General features: G+C 44.1%; 1 protein-coding gene and 1 long non-coding RNA gene across 3 annotated transcripts; one reads left to right on the top strand and one right to left on the bottom strand.

The window, feature by feature from the left end:
- The first annotated feature begins 212 nt into the window (after positions 1 to 212).
- LOC147166408 (uncharacterized) lies at positions 213 to 11,993 on the top strand. Its single transcript, XR_015096554.1, has 3 exons — positions 213 to 342; positions 8,663 to 8,746; positions 11,852 to 11,993. It is a non-coding gene; the product is annotated as an uncharacterized LOC147166408 (long non-coding RNA).
- lmo4b (LIM domain only 4b) lies at positions 2,228 to 20,764 on the bottom strand. 2 transcript variants are annotated; one of them, XM_086090149.1, is made up of 5 exons: positions 20,629 to 20,764; positions 13,759 to 14,008; positions 6,073 to 6,169; positions 5,233 to 5,388; positions 2,228 to 2,789 (listed from the first exon to the last, which is right to left on the bottom strand). In XM_086090149.1, the coding sequence occupies exons 2-5, from the start codon at positions 14,001 to 14,003 to the stop codon at positions 2,781 to 2,783; spliced, it is 507 nt and encodes a 168-aa protein (XP_085946275.1). In that variant the 5' UTR covers positions 14,004 to 14,008; positions 20,629 to 20,764; the 3' UTR covers positions 2,228 to 2,780. The 2 variants fall into 2 exon arrangements, with proteins under 2 accessions (XP_085946275.1, XP_085946274.1); XM_086090148.1 differs by lacking the exon at positions 20,629 to 20,764 and adding an exon at positions 16,189 to 16,526.
- Between the last annotated feature and the right edge of the window lie 248 nt (positions 20,765 to 21,012).

Here is a 21,012-nt window from a genome sequence, read left to right as displayed (position 1 = left end):
GGGGTCGAAGGAACTGAGCGCTAAAAGAAAAAAGGGGGTCTTCAAAGCAGCACATAACATCCACTTGTAATTTATTTTTATTTTTTAATTGTTAAAAAATAGTGACTACCCCGCCACAACCCCCCCTATATTAACTGCCTACGAGCCGCATATGTCTAATCTGTACGTATACCGTATCATTTATAAAGTAGTCTGCTCGCGAAATGGGAGGAGCAAGATGGCCGCCCTGTCGCTTCAACGGCTTGTGTCAGGGCTATCGGCTATCAAGTCACATATGTCGCGTGTGTTCAAGGCCCAAAGTCAAATCAAAAGAGCTCGATGTCACAATGCTGCTACGAACAGGTGCGTCTCATTTAAACGAACCCGTGGGCCATTATTGAGCACAGACGTTTCACGAAACAGGTTTCCATTTCCGGTACATTTTTGAAAGAAGTCTCGTTGAAAGTGCTCTTACTGCGCGGTGTCAAGCGGCGGCACACTTCACATGGAGGTCTCGTCCCGTGCGAGCGGCAGATAAGCGTCAGGCCCATTAGCGCGGGTGCTCCTCCTTCAGACCCATTAGGTCCTGCGAGGACTTCAAACAGCAATTTGTTGTGCAAATAGGACGTTCAATTTGCGGCTGCCAAGTGAGAGTGCGGACGAGCGAGCGGGCGAGCGAGCGAGAGAGAGAGAGAGAGAGACACGTCCCTCTCGCTCTAATTGAATTTTCAAAGGGACATTTTCCTCCATTTGTGTCGGCCGGGCCGGGTGATGAATGGCCAAGAGCACAAAGAGGCCATGCGTGTTTATCCGTCTTCACCGCCGTCGTTAAGATGGAGCCGCAAAAGTGGCCAGCGGGGCACGGACCGCTTCCGTCAAAAGCGAACTTGGTTCCGATCAGGATTCGAGTCGATGTATGAGCTGTGGAAATTCGGTGCAACATAGTGAGGCTCATTTTCGAGGGCGAATCAAGCTGGTTGACATTTTTGCGCAATTAACGAGTTGACCCTGCTGTTGTGCTACCGGAATCGGGGTTGCAAGTTCCAACTTTCTGCGAGGCCATAAAGGTCTCTGAACGTGATTGGATGAAGGAGACGGGGGGGGGGGGGGGGGGGGGCACATGCTTTTGACGTCGTCTTGATGCTGCATTCGAGGATGGTCGGAAATCAGATATACAAGTCGTTTTTCCCCCAGTTTCGACCTGAAAGCGTCCGAGGCGAAAGTAAACAACCAAAATGGCAGATAGTGATTTTATTTTGGTCCTCAAAACTCATTTCAAACGTACCTTCTTGCGATTTTGCTTCATTTATTGTTTTTATTTTATGTCATAAGCATATTGTCACGAATGTTGTTACGTGAAGTTATGTTGAATATTTATGAATGAAGAAATTATTGAAATTGTGTTTTACCCTTCATTCACGGTCTATGTTTCCAAAGGGGTTGCCATTGTAGAGTGACCCCCCCTCCCCGAGTTTAAGGGGGTGTTCACGTACACACTTCCTGGTTTGAAGTCCGACTTCCGATCATCCTCGAGTGCAGCATTAAACACTGATCTGAATCTATGACTGGATAACCAACAGCCCATGCAAGCTGTTGAAGCGGCAGGACGGCCATCTTGCTCCTCCCATCTATATAAACTATACGTACAGATTAGACATATACAGCTCGTAGGCTCTTAGTATAGGGCCGGGGGCGGGTTTGTGGCACCATTTTATTTTATTAAGTCAAAAAAATAATAACTGGACGGCATGTGCTGCTTTGAAGACCCTCTTGTTTTATTTTTAATATTAGATTTGGCAGAGATAGCTTTTGTTGAATTAAAGTTAAAAGAAATTAAAAAAATATATATCCAAGCCCTGGAATCCACCTAAAATGTCTTCAAATCAAAATGGAAGAATAACTTTAGGCAAATAGGCTAAAATCCTTAGCAATTTAGCATCACTGTTTTCTTGTAAACTTGATTCTGGTCAGGGCTCGATTGGACAAACTTCGGTCGTCAAAAGTACATGCCTTAAACTTTTAAAGCACCACATCAATGGAATTTTCTTTGCTGGATTTTCAAACTTGTTTTGGATTGTGGCTCATTTGGACAAATTCCCCAGTAGTAGTAAGCCTGGAATTTTCCCGAAAACTGCTGCTTCCGGGCAAAATGGCCGCCTTCCTGTTCAATTTCTTGCATGGGATAGTGAAACTTGTGTGAGGGGGGGCTCGGCTGTAGCTAGCAACAAAACCATCTCAAAATACAGTAAACCGTCAATATTTTTTATTTATTAATTAAATACACCATAGTGGAGCAAATGTCTCGGAAAGTATCACAAATAAATTCATCTCTTTTGTCGGGCATTTAAATGTCGGGAGACTTTACACCACTGAATGACTGACAAGGAGCTTTAGTTCAGTTTTTTGCAGGTGTGAAAGGGAGGAGAGTGTTGGGACGACAACATTAACATGCATACTGTACATACAAATACACCAATTGTGTGTGTGTGTTGTTTTCACACGCCAGCTAAGGAGAAAAAAACCAAACAAAAACAAAATCAATCCCGCCACAACATCAAAGTGATATCATGTTGCTTCAATAGAAAACATGACGCCGTCGGATTTTAGGAAAAAAAGTCACAATCTCTTCCCGGAGAGTCTTTTTGTTTCGGTGTCCCGCCTCGTTAAGTGCAAGTATCCCGTCCAGGTTTGGGGAGAGTTTGGGGGGTGGGAAAAAAGGTCCACAAAATGTCTGTGGTGAGGATGAGTGGGGGGGGGTTAAAATGAAGGCACACGTCCCTGCTTTCCCGCGTGGCGTCTGTTTAACACACCTGAAAAAAGGAGAAGAGAGGACTCTGTCAAGGTTTTTTTATTCTGAATGATTTGACATAACGTACATACTTAGCAACAAGCAAGCTAGCTCAACAGAAGGGAACCTCTCGTTTTACATACACTGTTAGCATTAGCGTGCATGCCACAGTACATATTTGATAGACATTGTTGCATAATCAAGTTTTTTTTCCCATGGCAAATACAATGGAGCATCTCCCTCTATTTGACACGCGCGCTCTGCGTTAGCTTGACAACGACCACAGTGCACTTCTATTTTATGTGCCGAGCCAGCTAGGATGATTTCAACACATCTCTTTTTATACATGCGATTTTAGCAATACAGTTAGCCGACGACAACATTTTTTTTTTTTTTAACATACACAAATAAGGTTAGCTTTAGTCAACTAGCAAAATCACAACACACATTTTAGAGACACCATTAGCCTAAGCCTTACACAGCGGTGTTATCCAGCCAGCACAACCACAGCGCACCTTTTTTCAGTTAGCTTTGCCCAAATAGCCAGATAGCATGGCCACAATTCACCTGTTTTACATACAGTTAGCTTTAGCCACACAATAACAGTTGGCATTAGCTAGCTAGCTCAACCACAGCACCATTCTCTTTTGTGTGTGCCATTGTTCGACACACACTCTTATTGTTAGCAAGAAAAACACCGTTCGCTTTTGGCCTAGCTAGACGACATCCACCAACAGGTAGCATTAGCCATCTAGCTTGGCGTCATTTCTTTCTTTCCCATGATTCCATCAGCTGAACTCCTCCTTCCGACCAGTAGGGTTGGAAGATGTTGTGACCATTGCGTTCATCTAATAATTGTATGTGTATGCGTGCTATAATTAAAGCAGCGTGGCCGATATCCACCACCACAATGCACTTTAGCATCAATAATGCAGCGCATTTCACTACAACGGATGCCGAGCGCATCAATAAGCAACGAGGACCTGCTGTTTACCACGACTTAAACAGACGTCCGCAATTAAGCTCCGGCGCGCTTTCAATCGGCGGGCCCCTGAAAAGGCCGGCGCGTCGGCAAGGATTTAGAGGCGCGCCGCCACCGCCGCCGCGAAGCACTCAAGGTGAAACCACAATGCAATTTCTCTTCCTGGCCGACATGATTACATCTGCTGCAGGCGTAATGAGGAAGCAAGTGCGTCCTTCGCGTAGGATTAGGCTTCTGTTTTGCTTTCAAATGTGCAGATCACGACCCCCCCCCCCCCCCCCACCCCGGGCTATGGATCGTAGCCGAGGTGAAAAGCGCTAAAAGACGCTCATTAACGCGTCATTCATCCGCCGCAGTACAGAAATTCAAGAAATGACCTGGTGAGGGTTTCATCGCAAATCCTCAACATTCAAATCAAACTTTTAACACGCTTGAATTTGCCTGAAAATCTCCAACTTTCTGTCCAGGTTTGAAATTTTGGCCTCACACTTTTTTGTCTGTCCTTTTACGAGACACGTCTACAGTTTTATGTTGATTGGAGAAAATGGTGGCAAGGGCTGTTTTCCCCCCTTTAACTCGTTCACTCCCAGCCATTTTCAATGAAGCAACCCCCTTTGCTCCCTTTTTACTGGATTTTGACTGATTTTGCAAGGCCCACATAATATTGTGTTCTATTGCTATAAAAACATGAAACTTACCAAAAGAAAGATTAGAGTCTCTTCTTTCATAAGGAAAATATATATATTTGTATCTGTTTCCGTTTGGCAGCAATTAGCATTAGAATATAGCTAAGTTTCATCATTATTCAAAAATCTGTTTAAAAATAGTGGGGAAAAGAGCTTTTTACAACATGGCCCTGGTTGATCTCTTATACTCTGCTGTCACCTGCTAGTCATTTTTGTAACAACTACCATTGCTTTAAGTGACCTCTTCAGGTCAGAGGCTGCATCAAAAGCCTTCTGTATGGTCTAGCATAAAAACAAAACAAGAAAAACGTATAAATATGTTTTTTCAGACCATGGCAATAGTTAAAATAGAACGCATTTATACGTTTTTGGGATTGAGTGCAAAATGGCAGCGCCAAACCAAAATGGCCAACTTCCTGTTCAATTTCAGGCATGGGTCTATCAGACCTTTTCATGTCTTGTTATGGACAATTCCACCAAAATTTGTGTTAGTCAGAGAAACTGGCCTCCGTTTCTTTCCCCCTTAATTTTGCAGGAGATGCAACAAAGCGTGAAATGGCCTCTTCAAACCAAAATGGCCGACTTCCTGTTCAATTTCATACACGGGGTTTTAGTGACTTTTTCCGCGCGTCCTGTTATGATAGACACGTCCGCCATCTTTCTTCTTTCTTTCTATTGGATGTGAATGAGCAAAATGGCCGACGACAGTTCACAACTCCATAAATAAACAAAAATGTGACTCAGCCACCGTCAGTTGACGAGGGTCCTTTGAAAGCGGGCGGGCACGAGGATCTCACCTTCTGGTCCGGCAGTAGCGGGTTGGTCTGCAGCGAGCTCAAATGGCCGTTGATGAGCGCCGTGGGTCGGTCGTGCTCGCAGAACAGGCTGCCGTTGACGTAGTGGAAGCGGTCGCCTGGGACCAGGCGGTTCCGGCAGGTGGAGCACGTGAAACACTGGAGAGAACACATTTAAAAAAAAAATCAAAAAAAGGGGGGTCTTGATGCCTTGGAGCAAAAAAAAAAAAATCAAAAAAAAGAAACATGGCCACCTCCGACTAATGACCTTCAATTGGGGCTCCGCTAATGAGGCTCATGAGGGGTTTCCGACTAAACGGGTCACCTTCATGCACCGGTTTTGACTTCTACGGCTACACAAACTCTTTGGACTATTAATAGATGACATCATTGGCACAGACATGTCCGAACCTTTTGTTAATAGACCCGGTGAACGGTCCAGCTGATGAGAAGTACAAATAAGTGTGAGCCAATATTGCGGCTACAGCATGATTTGTCTGTTAAATATATTATGTTTTTTTGGCGCTGATATCCGTTTACAATGTTCTTTAATAAGCGTGTTCAAATAAGTACGCAATGTGGGAGGCTACTTTTAACTACGAAAGAAGCTATATATTCAAATTTAGCCTTTTTCCTTAAAATTGCATGAAATTAATGACATTTTTTAAAAATTCTATAAATATATATATCAATAAATAATAAACTAAATAAGTAAAATAAAAATAAATAATAAAATAATAATAAATAAATAAATAAAGATGTACTTGTTGAATCTAAATGTAAAGTTTATTTTTCTAATATTGAATTTAATGTAAACATGATGAACATATAGGAAGAGTTTACCTTGAGATGGTAGACGTTGCCCTGCGCCCTCATGACCAGTTCGCTGGCGGGTATGGACTGACCGCACGCACTGCATGCACCGCTGTTGCCAAATAATCTGCGTGGGGAAAAAAAGAAAAAAAAGAAGGGGGGAGTTAATTTTGTGAGCTACTCGCAGGAGCGTCCGCAGCCCGTCGGGTGGTGACGTGGACTGTCGAAGGTGTCTTACAAACAAATACAACACTCAAGAAAACAAAAACACGGACGTTCCTGCAAACAGAAACACCTGCAACCCATCTAGGCAGCAATGTCGGGTTGCGTGTATTTCAGTACTAGACCATTCTAGTCCCAAGATATGTAAAATCATCACTACATATTAACATTCAACTCAATAAAAAAATCAGAGGTTTGACAATCCGCAGCCCGTTTAGGCAGCGACATCCTGTTGTCCTGATCAGAAATGTTGGGAGCACTGCGTAAATCATGCCAACATTATAACTTAAATGTGTCGTTCTTACTACTAATATTGCATTGGACATGAGCATCTGCAGCCTGTCTAGGCAGCAACGTCAGGTTGCGTATATGTTGGTACTAGACCATTCTATGCCCAACATATGTCATATTCATACAACTCAGTAAAAATCTGAAGTTTGACAATCCACAGCCCGTTTAGGCAGCGACATTGGGTTGTCCTGATCAGAAATGTTGGGAGCACTGTGTACATCATTCCAACATTATAACTTCAATGTGTTGTCCTTACTATTATTATTGCATCGGACATCAGCATCTCCAGCCCGTCTAGGCAGCAGTGGCCATAATGATTGTCGAAGATGTCCTGTCACTATCCTGCTTTAATTAAAAAGATGCCATTTCTCATCATCACGGCACCAACACAAAAATGTGTTGTCCACTCGAGCTAAAAATGCATCAGAACAGGAGAGCCCGCAGCCCGTCGAGTCGGCAGCAGGCATTAGGAACGTCAATGATGCTCTGTCACTACGATGCTTCTACTCGAAAGCTACCATTTCTCATCATCACGACACTGTAACATAAAAACGTGTTGTTGCTACGAGCTAATAATGCGTCGCAGCAGCAGCGTCTGCAGCCCGTCCAGGCGGTTGGAGCCATTAGGAGCATCTCGGGCGCTCTGTCACTGCCGTGTTTCCATTAGAAAGCTGTAGCTAGTGGGCTTGATATATCATGTGCACGGGTTAACCTTTTCAATCACGATGTCAACACTTTAGATTTGCTTCTACTCATCTCTTTCGCCCCCTCCCTCCCTCCGTCCGTTCACGACCCCCCCCTTCTCAATAATGAAATGCTTGCTGCGGCTTCCTTTCTATCTTCCTTCTGAGTCCACAATTTAGATTACTTCATCTCAGCGAGCAGCAAACTGAATGAAATTTCGATTTGAGCAGAAAGTAATTTACTGGGATCTGGAGCCATTTGTCATCATATCTCAGCGGGTGTTTGCTCTATCACGCCACTTTTCCTAAGCAATCAAATAAGAGCGCGGCATCTGACATGCTTCGACGGGAAGGGCGGAAAAAAAAAAAAGGGGGTGAGGTGGGACAACGGAGGGGGGACAGAGGGGTTTAGATTAACTTGTTTGGCGTAAACACCACAGAGAAGATTTTTTTGTCCAATTCGGACATATTGAAAGGCTTTTTACGTGAAAGTAATGAGCTAAATCGAAGTTCCGTAACCCGTATAAAGAGTATGGAAGAAAAAGGGGGGGGGGGGCGCTGGTGGTTGGTTGGGGGGGTGCGAGGGTTCTGCTTTCAATAAGACAGCAGCAAATTTAGTCTCGCAGTGATTTGGAAAGGCTCCATCAAAACTCAATTCCACAAACTAATTAACTGGAAGCTGATGGTGACAACGGTGCCAGCTCGGCTCTTTCGCTGGGACAAATGCGATGCAAACGTGTCGGGCCTGGCAGCCCCCCCCTCCCCCCCAACAACAACAACTCAAGTGCCTTTGTGCCACTTGCGTTCAAATAAAAACACGGGACATCGTCACTTTAAAAAGGACAGGAATTGAGTTAGACAATCAAAAGATACAAATATGTTCTGTGCACCCGCATTGGTCGAACCAAAAATATTTTTGATTAATATTGTGCTTGTGGAATATGATTTAAGCAGAAAAATGTATCCATCACAGGGGCAGCCATTTTGTTCATGTTTCTCCTCCGTCTGCTCCGAGTCGGTTGCTGTTGACTCCCTGCAGCATTGGCCCGCCCACAGCACCATGTGATTGGTTGCTCGTGCAGCGCTAACAAGCCAATAAGCTTAAACTTCCTACCTTGTGTATTAAATAGGCTATATAAATAAAGCTGCCCCCGCTACAATGTATTAGCTTGCGAAATGGCAGCTATTTGGGAGTTAGCGTGCGCAGTTAGCCCGCAAGCTAACCAATAGCTCGCGAATTAACAAATATATTTGTGCGTTTGCATGTGGGCTACAGTTAGCCCGCGAGCTAACTGCTAGCTCACAAATGAACGGCTATTTGGGAGCTCGCTTTTTGGCGGCTATTAGCGTGCGGGTTTACGGTTAGCTGAATTAGTGGATATTTGGCAAAGTCACTCATGCTTGTTTCACTACTTTCCTACCAGTACAATGAAGACTGCAGCGGCACACAAGTTGGACAGTAGCTGTGTTGAGGAGACACTTTTTGTTCCAGAACTTTACAACAAAAGGTAAGAAGTCAATTTTAATAAGATATTTGTTTTCATTTAACTTTATAAGACATCATGCTGAGCCTGGAGGGGGGGCACCATGCACTTTCTTTGTCAGAATTTTATTTTCTAAGATCTAATAACCCTTTCACGTGTTGCAAATCACAAAAGCTGTTTAATGAACATGTGCTTAAAGGCAGTTAAGCACTCAAGTGCTGGACTTTTTATCATTGACAGTATGAGTTATAGTACGGAGTGCTGAAAGCGGAGCCGTTTGCAGAGTGCGGCAGCAGAGGGGGGGAGAACTTCTTCTTTCTCACAAATCTCGCAATATTACAAATTTAATGTTTGATGATATTAGGCTCGCAATGACATGTTAAATTGCAGCCATATCAGATTTTCATCCACATATAATCAAGGCCTAACGTGGATCTGACCAGCATTTCTCCGTTTAAAACAAACAAACAATTTAAACACTGCTATGACGCATATCGAACCCGGCCCAAAACATGTGGTCCGAACCAGCGTAGTGTAAATCCAGCCTGAATTGCAAGTGGGCAAGTTGAGTGTAAATCCAGCCTAAGAGTCGTGTGTGCACAATTAAGCGGTCATCCATATTTGAAGTCGGGCTCTAATAGCCTCGAGTGCTGCTGAACTCCAGCGCGCCCGGGTGACACGGCAACGCCGGGACCACGTAATTAACGTCGAGGGACCCCTTAATTGCGGCGACGCATCTGTTTGGGCTCCTTATTCCCCCCCCCTAGAGCACCCCCCCCGCCCCCCCAACTAAAACATGATCTTGACTGATGTGAGGATTAAATGAAAAGAAGAAAACACGGCGAGCAGTCTGTCAACAGTGCGGCTGTCAGGTAAAACGCCGGGCTCATTCAGTGCTGCCTTTGAGTGGGGTAAAATTACACGTGCACCCCCCCCCCCCCACCCCACACACACGCAGTCCATTAAAAAGGCTTGTGTGCATCAGCGGCCAAAGCACCTTAAAAGCATGAGGCCATATTGAAACAGAAGCGCGGCTTTGCATAATGGCAGAAGGTGCATTAGAGTGGGGGGGGGGGTAGTGTGTGCGGGGGGTGGGATGTGTGTTGTGCACGTGTTTCGGGAGGACGGTGGCGGCGGACGGCCAAATTACGCGCGGTTAATTCAGAGTAACAGATCGGGCCCCCACCGAGCGAGTGCAAGGCCCTCGGAATTAATTCCGTTATGACAAATCAAGATAAACGCCGCCGCTAAATTGCACGGCCATTTAATTAATTCCCCGAGATCCCGCGCTCGCCGGGCTCTAATAGTTCACGTCGTGCCGTCGCTGTCATGGCGCTCGAGCAGGCAGCCTTCAGAGTCATATTAAATAACCAACTATTAGATTTACCTTGCACGTTCCATTGGAAAAGTGCCATTTAATTACCTCGGCTTATTCAATTAAGTGGTGGGGGTGGGTGGGGGGGTGGGGGTGGGGGGCATTTCTCCCCCGAATCCTGGAGCAAATTAATTCCCTCGGAGACAGAAGACGTCACCATTCCCCAAAATTGGATTGTGGTGGCTGTTGATGGGCTTCAAGACGGATTTGAACACATTTCACTTGAAACATTTTGTAATCAGCGCATATGCTAGCGCTAACGTTAGCATCGAGCATGACTAGTTCATCTCATTAACCGCCTCGAAGAAATCAATCGTTCCGCCACACCGAAACTTCAAATCTTTGATATTTCAGCACCCATTTTTAAGTATCGATCCATTGATACTGAAATGTTGATAATGTAATTTCTGAAATAATCTTTTGATATTGTAATACTTTGATGATGAATTAGCGATTCCTTGATAGTTGATACTGTTTGATTATTAAAATGGTGATCTTTCGATGATGAAATGTTTCTCTTTGAGTTTACTTAAACAATTTGGGCTTTGGAAAGAAAGCTCGTACATGTTGTTTCATGTTAATAAACAAAAAAGCAAATACACTTCTTCTTGAGTCTTTCATAAATCTCTTGGAAAGAATCGTAACATATCGAATGCAATCATATTAATTAGAGATAGAGCAATACGTTTTTTTCGGGGCCTATACCGATACAAATTATTAGTAGTCAAAGACACCGATAACCGTTATTTGCAGCCGATATTCATTTTCACTAAAAAGGGGAAAATATTGGCATCAAAATTTGAAAAAATACACGCTCCAGCTCTTAATTTTTAGGGAATTTTAAAGCGTTTGTTTATTGAACAAATTTTAGGGTTCGTAAAATATTGGAGATTAAAAAAATAATAATAATCTAAGTCAATAGACATCTTTGTTTTAAAAAATTAACAAAATCTGTGAGGGGCAGTAGGCATGTTTTCAAAAGTGAAATACAAACTTTAACAATTGTTTTCTACAGTAAATAAAGTATTCCAAAATATCTTAATTATTTAATTAAATAAAAGATGCAGAGAGTTCCCAGGGTCAGCAGCATCTCTGAAAATGTAAAATTATTATTTATTTTTTTTCCCCCCTGAAGTGAACACCTTTTTTTTGTTTTTGGGTCTATTATCGACCAAAGGGTTCTTCAAATTCGTCAAATGCTGAATATTGGCGCCGATAATCGGTCCGGCCGATAACCGGTCTATCCCTAATATTAATCCCACTGAATCGAACCAAATTATTCAAATTGGACCGTCATTAAATCATATTGCACCCCATGTATCGAGATGAGCATCAAATCGTCTTTTATTGGAGGGACGCACACCCGGCGATTTTTTTTTTTTGCATGAAATATAAACTGTGTGATACTAAAACATTGCTCCCACAGTACCTAAATATCAATAGTTTGATGGTGAAATAATGATATTTGACAGTGAAAAATGGATACTGAAATACCACGATTGATTCTTCCAAACTTAACTATCGATACTTTGATCCAGAAATATCAATCCGAATACCGACACTGGGGGCTTTGATAATGAAAAGCAGATCTTGAAATATCAATTATTTGATATTGACCAACTGGTAAATCAATACCGATATTCTGTTGATGAGAAATTGATACTGAAATATTGATACTTCATCCTGAAAAACTGATACTGAAACAGCGATACTTTCATAGAGAAACTTTGATCCTTTGCTACTTTATTTCACAGCTGAGGTCCTTAAAAGGATGAACCGGGAGATCCTCACTCCTCAATGCAACGCAGTTGATGCCGCTTCGAACCCAAGCGAGTAGGAGAAAAGAAACACGACTGTCCCTTTAAGATGAGGGAGAGAGGAGTGTTTGAAGAAAAAAAAAAAAAGAAAAAAAAAAGAAGAAGCATCAAATGGCCTTGGCAATAATCCGTCCTCACTATCTGCCTTTCTCTGCTGCTCCCTCTCAAAAGCCAATTTGCTTAATTAAATGTTTTGTTTGCCGCGCGCCTCTCATTCATTTCGGACGCGTCAGGCAGCGCGCGAGCGGATACAAGCCAGGGAGCAGATCTCATTAGATAAAACCCATCAGGACTAAAAGGAAATGGAGGGGGGGGGGGGGGGGTGCGCCTATAATTAAAGCATTTAATTGTGTAGACTCACTGTCGGATGCCTGCTTGATCTCCCCGGAGATCTCGCGCTTCCATCGCATGCGTTTAGCTTTTCTTTCGGCGCGGCTGCGAGTGCAAAGGTGTGTCGAAAACGCGCCTGCTGCTTACTTTAATGCCGTCAAATGATCAATCAAGTGTCCCATTGACTCCACTTGGGGTGCTCTACGCCGCTTCGTCACACCTCGCGTGCGCATGTGGGGATTCCCAGACACGGGGGTGGGCGGGGCCTCAAAAGTGTGAATTTGACAAAGTCTAAATTGTGGCCATGAAACACAAGCACGGATGCACGCAACACTGCGCGGCGGCCCAAGGTTCCAATGCTAACTGTCGCTCACGTCCTGTAAGATTGATGCACGCTGTTCAAAAGTCCGCGCTAGAAATCATAAGGCCGACTGGTGCTGCTGTTTTGGTTAGCAACACCATACAACACTGTGAGGGGGCCACACTACCAACATGCTAATTGTTGCTACTATTATGCAAGAAAATGTTAAATAATGTCTGTGGTCAGACTCATTCCCTTGACCTCGTCTGGGACTGTTTACAGTGCTGCTGTTTTGGTTAGCGATCAGGCTGGGGCGGGTTCAGCGTTCACCTCTTTAACGTCCTATCTATGCAGGTGGCAAACCAAATGAAATGAAAAGTCAAACATACGCGTTAGCCCCGAAGACAAATTTGGTGTTCTGCCGCAAAGCCAAAAGCGTTGAAATAATCCAAACACTATCGCCAGCTTGTAATTTGTCTCGTGTCCGCGCAAGCAGATGCGCATCAAGACAAAACACACTTTGTTGTCTCCCTCACTTTCAAATATGATATCAGCATGATTTATTGGACTCTTATTTTAGCTCGGAGGGAACAAAGTTACCTTGCAGGAATTCGGTGCTACCGCCTCACCACCGGGAATGCAATTTTTGAAAACTGAAATACAAACTAAAGACGGTTTGTCTCGAATGTGTCACGATTTGATACACGCTTTTGTCAGCCAAGAAAAACGTTTGTTAGGGAGCTAAACGTTTCTATTGATCGTTTTGAAGAAGGTGAAGGCATTTAGCTGAACCAAGAGCAACTTCAAGCTGGCAAGTGTTGCGATGGGCGCTGCTGTTTTGGTTAGCAACATCAATTGGGTATAAAGGCTCATGTCAGAGTTGAATGGATCACTGAACATTGCGCATGACGCTTGGTGCTTTCCCAGTTTCGCCCAATACTGTTTACACGCCCCAACGGGTGCTGCTGATTTGGTTAGCCATCGGACATAAGCACAGACACACCTAACACTGTGGAGCGACCACACATCACACTCGACGGAATCTCTCTGAGTTGCTAAAATGTACTTAGCTGTGGGATTGTCTACAGGCTGCGGTAGGGGCTGCTGTTTGAGTTAGCAACATCACAACATTGTGGAGCGGCCGCGCATCAGTCAAGTATGCCGGATGTTCTCTTTCAGCTCAATTTTGTGGGATTTCTGTGCGTTTTCTTACCTGATGTAGTCGTTCCGGCACAGGATCATGCCGCTCTTGGTGTAGCACGATGTGCCGATCTCGCCCAGCTGCGCCTGGCAGCACGAGCACTTGAGGCAGCGACTGTGCCAGTAGCCGTCCATGGCGTACAAGAGGAAGCGGTCGGCGATTTTCCCGCCGCAGCCGGCGCAACGCTTCCACGGCAGCGGGCCGGAGGACATAGACGGTGGCGGCTGCTGCTGGCCGTTTCCTCCCGGGTTCACCATCGTTCCTAGGAAAAGACAAAACATACGGCATTCATAATCAGCTCTGCCAATTGATACTTCATTTGAGAGATCATTTGAGAGAACTCAACAGACATTAAACATCGGCGCACACAACATCGTGGGGCACAATGTCAGCGTCTAGTGAAACACTAATTGTCACTCAAGATGGCCTTGATGCATACTGGCAAAAAAAAACATGGTGGCTATCAAGTCACATACAGCAGCTAATTGGAACATAAACATGGACATACACAACACTGTGGAGCGACCACATGTCACGTGCCTAATAAACGAAAGAAACAACACGTGAGGATAACTATGCAGGACTACTAAGTGGGGTATCTCATCAGTCAAAACATGAACATAAACATTGTGGAGCAGCATCATAACAAGAGTGTGCTCCCAAAATGTGAGCATATTTTGGGAAAACGAAGAAAAACGTCCAGAAGAGAGTCAAATCGGGCTTACTGAAATGCATCGCATACTGTAGCTGCCTGGAACATACACATTATGCACTCAACATTGTGGAGCAAACACATCTAAGAGTCTATTGGAAAAAAGAAACTATTTGGGAGAAAATAAGTGATATAACAAGATGTGAACATTGTCAAGAAGCAAGGCAAACTGAGTAGAACCAACTAGTGCTGTAGCTCTAGGAATATAATCGCAGACATAAACCACTTTGTGGAGCGACCAAATGTCAAAGTCTACTAGAAATTGGGAAAAATAAAGAGAAACACCAAGAATCCAAGCAATCAGGGTAGAACTAGTAAGTCACTGTAAGATAAACATTGATGCACAACATTGTGGAACAATTACTTGTCTGAGTCGACTGGACAAAATGATTTTTTTTTTTCAAAATGTTGAACGAATGATGAGTCATGCCACTTTTGGAACATTAACATGCATGCACGCGACATTGTGGAGTGGCCATGTATATGGAATCTACTAGAAAAGAGTAAAACATTTAAAACATTTGCAAGAAACAAAGAAAAAAATCAAGATGTGTGGATAACTGCACCCATATGTCAGAGTCTGGGGAAAAGGAACAAATTTGGCAAAAAATAACAAAAGCAGAATGGATGGGACACATGAGAAGCGTAGCTCCCTTGAACATAAACCTGCACATACACAATATTGTGGAGTGACCACATGTTAGAGAGGGAAGCAAAAGGGGACTACTTTAGAGAGCTAAATCAAAACAAGACAGACTGGGTGTCACAAATAAAAGGTGGAGCTCCCTAGAGCATTAACATGGATGTACCCACATTGTGGAGCGACCATAAGAGCGTTAATTTTTGCTAAAGATGCCAGAACAATGTATCGTCCCTTCTTCATCGTATCGTTAATCCCCAAAATGTACCACGGCTCGCCATCCTTCACCTTAGGTTTTGTTTCCTGCTAGGGAAAACTGAGGCTTCTATTTGGAGGAAAAACAGAAAACAAGACTCGTTTTTGTCATTATTGTTTTTCAACTCCTGGGAAAAGTGAGGCATTTATTAGAGGGAGGGGTTTGTCATTTCGGACCTTCTTTCAGCTTGACATCCTTTCATTACTCTTCCAAAATGACGTCTTCAATAACTTTTAGCCCAGCGTTTTTACGTCAAGCATCCATTAAATGTCATTTCAAAGTGTAATCCCATCCGATTTAGCGAGGCAGACAAATCTTTTGCTAAAGGCAGGTAGGCTAATTGGGTCTGGGGAAGAGGATGGGGGGGGGTGGAAGTGGAGGCTGGGGGGGGGGTCCATTCACTAAGCCATTAGCGATGGCTCTTAGGGACAAAGCAGACAGCCTACCTTTAGAGCTGATTACATCTGAGGAAGAGGAGGATGAAGAAGGCGACCAGAAAGTGACTCCCCGAGTAAACAACACGCAGCCATCGTCAAGTTTCACGCAGAGGACGACGGCGGAGCCGAGTGGAGCTTTTAACTTCACTCAGGTAATTACACGGCGGGCCAATTTGAAGAGAGCAAGCGATAAGATCGGCCCACAGTCAAATGCATCACAAGAAGTGGGTCGCTTTGGTACGTTTGGACGAAAAACAAAAACAAAAAAACGTCATGCTAGCAAACGTCAGCTAGCATACTTTCAAATACAAAAAGTTACCCCCCCCCCCCTAAAAAAAAAATGCTGTCAACCACGTTTAAACTTTCTCAAATTCAACAAAAATTAAATAAAACTCACCTAGTTTGAAGCGTTGTGAAGTGAACGAACGAGAGAAACGGTCCAAAAAGTGCTTGTAGATTAATAAAAAAAAGAAAAAGAAAAAAAGAAAAACCAAGTTTTTGATCCTATTTCCACAGTTTTACTGCCTCGGCGTTCGGTTGCGGTGGGAACACGCGGGGTCCATGGCGAAAAGGAGCTCGGCGCTCTGCCGCATCGCCGTAAGGTCCTCGCGGAGCGTGCCTTTGACGGGTTGCAAAGTGCGGAGGATGCCTCGGATGTTTCTCTCCAGTCCGGATCTCCTGCGCCTCGCGTTCTTCGTGTCTCTGACAAGGAAACGAGCGCCTGGAGTGTAGAAATGACTTCTGCCTGCGTGACGACACACGACGCGGCAGCCAATCGAGACCAAGATAGTGGGGAATGGAGGGAGGGGATTAGCGACACCCAGCCAATCAAAACGAGGGAGCGAGAGAGAACGGAGAGAGAGAGAGAGGTGCTCACGAGAGCGCCAAAAGCTTGCAAACACTGAACTGTATCACTATTGTTAATATTGTTGCTAATGCATATTTGATTAAAATCCATATTAAACTCTCGTCTTTTATTTTCTTCTCCATATTTGCATTCTCAATGGAAACGTAACCTCACGCCTGACTTTAATTACTTGACATTCCAGAAGGCTGCAGCGTGCCAAGTCCTGGCACGCATCAACGTGTATTCTTATTTACGTAGAGTGGCGCCATCGTCTGGCACAGGGGGTAATTGCAGCGAGGCGCTCGGCTGTCATTTGTGACCTCATTAAAGACCCCTGGAGGATTGGGTTCAAGATAAGACCCAGCATTTAGCTGGGACCACTGCAGTGTCACTCGTTGGTTTTAAATACGGTTACGACTTTTTTTTCCTTCCGGAAAACAAAAACAAAACGACATTACTACAAACTTACCAAGACAACCAAACTCAGCCAAGAATAACACAAGAATTTCGGCATACTGCATACAATCCCTTTGTAACGAAGAACACCACCAGTCCGGGGGTCGGTTTTAAGGAAGGAAAGAAGAAAAGTAGTTTGCAGCATCCTGCCGCCCTCATACGGATCAGTGGAGTCTTCAATTATGTTCGTCACTCTTACAAACAAACAACTCCAAACAAAATGTAGACTGTACATCCATCCATTATCACAAGTGTCTCTTGTATGCCAATGTGGAGGACACATACAGCTCTTCTCCCCCCCCCCCCCCCCTTCCTGACCACAACTTCATGTACCTAGAGACCACCAACAGGCAGCTAGTGGAACAGCAGGTGGCCAATAAAAGGACTATGACAATTTAGTCTAAAGAAACAGAGGAGGTGCAGGAGTGTTTTGAAGTTTGTATTTTTTTCTAGAATACAAACGTTTTTTGGGAAGTAGACTGGTTCAGGGGGAAAAAGTTTTTAGGGAAGAAGATAATTGATTCAGCTTTTGGAAGGAGACATTGGGGAAGCGTCTGCGTGGTGGGACGGCATTCCCACCATCACAAAATTGATCATCTCCTTTCTCCGCTGGGATCTTTGAGTCCCGTGGCACTTTTTCCCCCCCAAGCAGCTGCACTAAGAAACAGATTAAAAGGCACCAGCAAACAATATGGCGGAGCCCGCCTCAGATGTTTGGATGCTCCCCACAGGGCTGATCTCACCCCGGTGAAAAGAAACCGCGGCGCTTCGTAATGAAGACGCTTGTCCTGCCGGGGGGAGGACGGAAGAAAGAGAGAATTTTCATGGTGATGGTTCGCTTCACACTGCACTTGTGTTCTGTTCCGGCTTCAATCCGGTCTGACCAAACAGCAGTTTCAACCTCCTCCTCCTCCTCCTCCTCCCTCGTTCATTTTGAATGCTAACATCAACAAAGTGAGATTTTCACCATTGCACTGTTGAATACGTAACAGTCTGTTTCCTTACAGATGTCCAAAAAGCTTGAGAAATTCAAGACATTTTTCTGTACGTCGCATCCACCCTCTGTCTGCATGCTAACGGCAATTTTTAGCTTAGCATCAAATATATGCACCGAGCAAAACTGTGTTTGGCCGTAAACCAACAGAAGCTGGAAAAGCCAATTTCATCAAAGCATTGATTTGAGGAAATATGAACGTTGGTTAAGGCGGGGGTTGTTTTTTTTTTTTGTGAAAGACTGGTTCAGACGGCCATTTTGGGACCAAAAACTCTTATTCAGGTGCTGGTTTTCGTAAAGAAAACAAATCGATGATCACTTTTTCAGAGAGAGAATGCTCAACCTTCTCCAGGCAGATCTCCCTGACCCCACCGCATTCACCCTCCTCTCTTCCTCCCACCCTCGCAGCGACGTGCCGTAATTATTAAGTAAAAAAAAAAAAAAAAAGTCACAGAAAAAGAAGACCACTCAGAGTAATTCCACTCTGCTCTGTTATGAGAAGCTCATTAAAACAAGCTGGGAACAAAAAACAAAGCTTTTCCCTCTTTTCAGACTCGTCTCGTCATTTCCCTCTGTTTTAATCATTGAAATCAATTAATCAACATCGCACACACTGGAAAAGATATTCCGCACCATCTTTCTGCCGTGTTTTTGTTTCGCCTGATGAGATTTGTCAAGAGAGCTCCGGAGCAAAGTGGGCTGGCGTCGCCTGCTTGCCAAAGGGGAAATCAGCTCGGCGCAGCAGCGTCTCCTCAGAGCTCCAGGAATAATAAAACAATTAAAGTGGAAGAAAAGATTGTCTTTATACATCTGATGTCTTTCCAATGAGGCCGGGGGCATCTCATAATGAACATGTTTTGTCATGTAAAACCCACCTGGCACTTTCAAAGTCCCCGGATAACTTTTCCTACAGGCGGGACTCACTTTTGGACTTTTTTTTTTTTTTTTTTTTGTTCAGTCAAAAACAATGCATGAACTTGTCTTCTTCTGATAACCGGGTCAGAAGTGACAGCTAAAGCCGTTTTATGCTGCCCAAATGAAAACCACCTCCATTGGTCTTCTTCCCAAATCTAACACTTGAACCAGGCTCGATCAAGCGCCTGAACACGTTTTCTTACTGAACCAGACCAGAACAAAGGCTAAGCTAGTCTTCCTGGTTCTGGTTTGGTTTTTAGGAAGTATAGCAAGACTGGCTCAGGCGTTAGCTTTTGTGAGACTTGTTTCGTTGCTCGGGATGAAGAAGAAGACTGGTTCAGGTCTTCGTTTTTAGGAAAGAACAACAACGGGGGGGGGCTCATGCCTTGACTTTAGGAAATACCAGGAGTGGTTAAGTTAGTTTGACAGAATACTGGTTGAGTTTTTGGGTCAAGCCTAGTTAGTTCTAAGCATTGGTCCTATGGGGGGGGAAAAAAAAAAGGGTGGATAAGCTGATGGTTTTTCTGCCATACCAAACAAGAGCGGTCCCTAAACTGCTTTCAAGTTTACGACTAAGCTAGTACATTTTTTTTTTGTACAAACTTGAGTTAACCTCGTGGCGTCTTCCAAGCCTGCCCGCAAGCCCATCTCAACGCTAACAAAAGTATACGGAAGGTCCCCCCGTAAGTAACGGAAAGCAGCCAGTCAATGAGCGACCCCCCTTTAAGTGCTTTAATCGGCGGATAATTAATTCCACGCACTATTCCCGACTCCCCGTACGCGTGTACGTGCAAACACACAAACAGCCGCTAACGACGCTGCTTTAATGAAACGTCGTGAATCCTTAACGAGTCCCGAAGCCTGGTGATGAATTTCATAATTATTCAGCCCCCGCACGAGCGGCGCGGGAAAGCCATCAGTCAAGGCAAATGAGTTGGCATCCATTAAGGGTTTGCGATGTCTTGTCGGGACGTTGGCTTTATTAGCTCCTTACAAGCATTGCCATAATTGAGTGCATATTTCATTTGTCTCCCAGTTCACTTTACTAAATGACTGCTTGTTTAAAAAATAAAAAATTAAAATTATTTACAACAGGCCCCGAGCTGCTTCCCCTCAAGCACAGAGCCAAACTCCACCAACTTTAGCCGTTCAGCACTAAAGGTGTAAAATACAATACATTAAAACTCACAGACATGAGAACATTCAGAATATTTTGTCAGGCTCATTTTGTTTTTAGCCAAAAACAACAAATCCATCCAATTATTTGATGGCATAATCAACCGGATAATTGACACTAAAATAGTGGTTAGCATCAAGAACATTTGTGGTTAGCATGAAGTAACGTCGTACGACATGGTTAGCAACAAATTTGATTTAGGATGAAGAAAAGTTAGCAGTCACAAAATCCACGATGAGAATGAAGGACATGGTTAGCTTAACACGAGGCAAAGTTGTGGTTAGCATTACGAAACTTTGTATGACATAGCAGAAACAAAATCCATGGTTAGCTTAAGAAACGTGTGTTCTGGTTAGCATGAGGAAAGTTAGCATGACGCAATTAGCATGCAGAAACGTCATGGTTCGCATGGAGAAGCTTCATATAGCGCTGTTAGCATTAAACTAACCTCTTCATCCCCTTTCTCCCGGCGTCATTTTCCTCCGCAATTCTCGACTGCTCATGGTCCCGATTAGACGCTAATAAATAAATAATTCAAACTACAGGCAGGCCAACAAAGAAATAAGATACAAAAGCGAGCGCGAGAGAAAATGTCAGCCTTCCTTATCATCATTGAGACTTGATTGCTGTGGGATTAGAATGCAATCAGCATGGCGTCACTATGGCGACCACTACTTTTAACTCTTTATCATTGCCGCACATCTTAATTTAACTTGGAACACTTGGGATCACTTTAGATGGGAAATTGACCAAAAAAATGAAGAAGGAAGCAGAGAGGAAGGGAGCGGGCAGGGGGGGGGGGGGGCGTGGGGGGGCTTACGCACATTCTTGT

This window comes from Leptonotus elevatus, chromosome 11 (genome assembly GCF_054856555.1).
Source record: "Leptonotus elevatus isolate MCC_2025b chromosome 11, RoL_Lele_1.0, whole genome shotgun sequence".
In the NCBI taxonomy this organism is placed as follows: Eukaryota; Metazoa; Chordata; class Actinopteri; order Syngnathiformes; family Syngnathidae; genus Leptonotus; species Leptonotus elevatus.
Note: the sequence above shows the minus strand (reverse complement) of the source record. Positions and strands in the feature narration are given on the sequence as shown.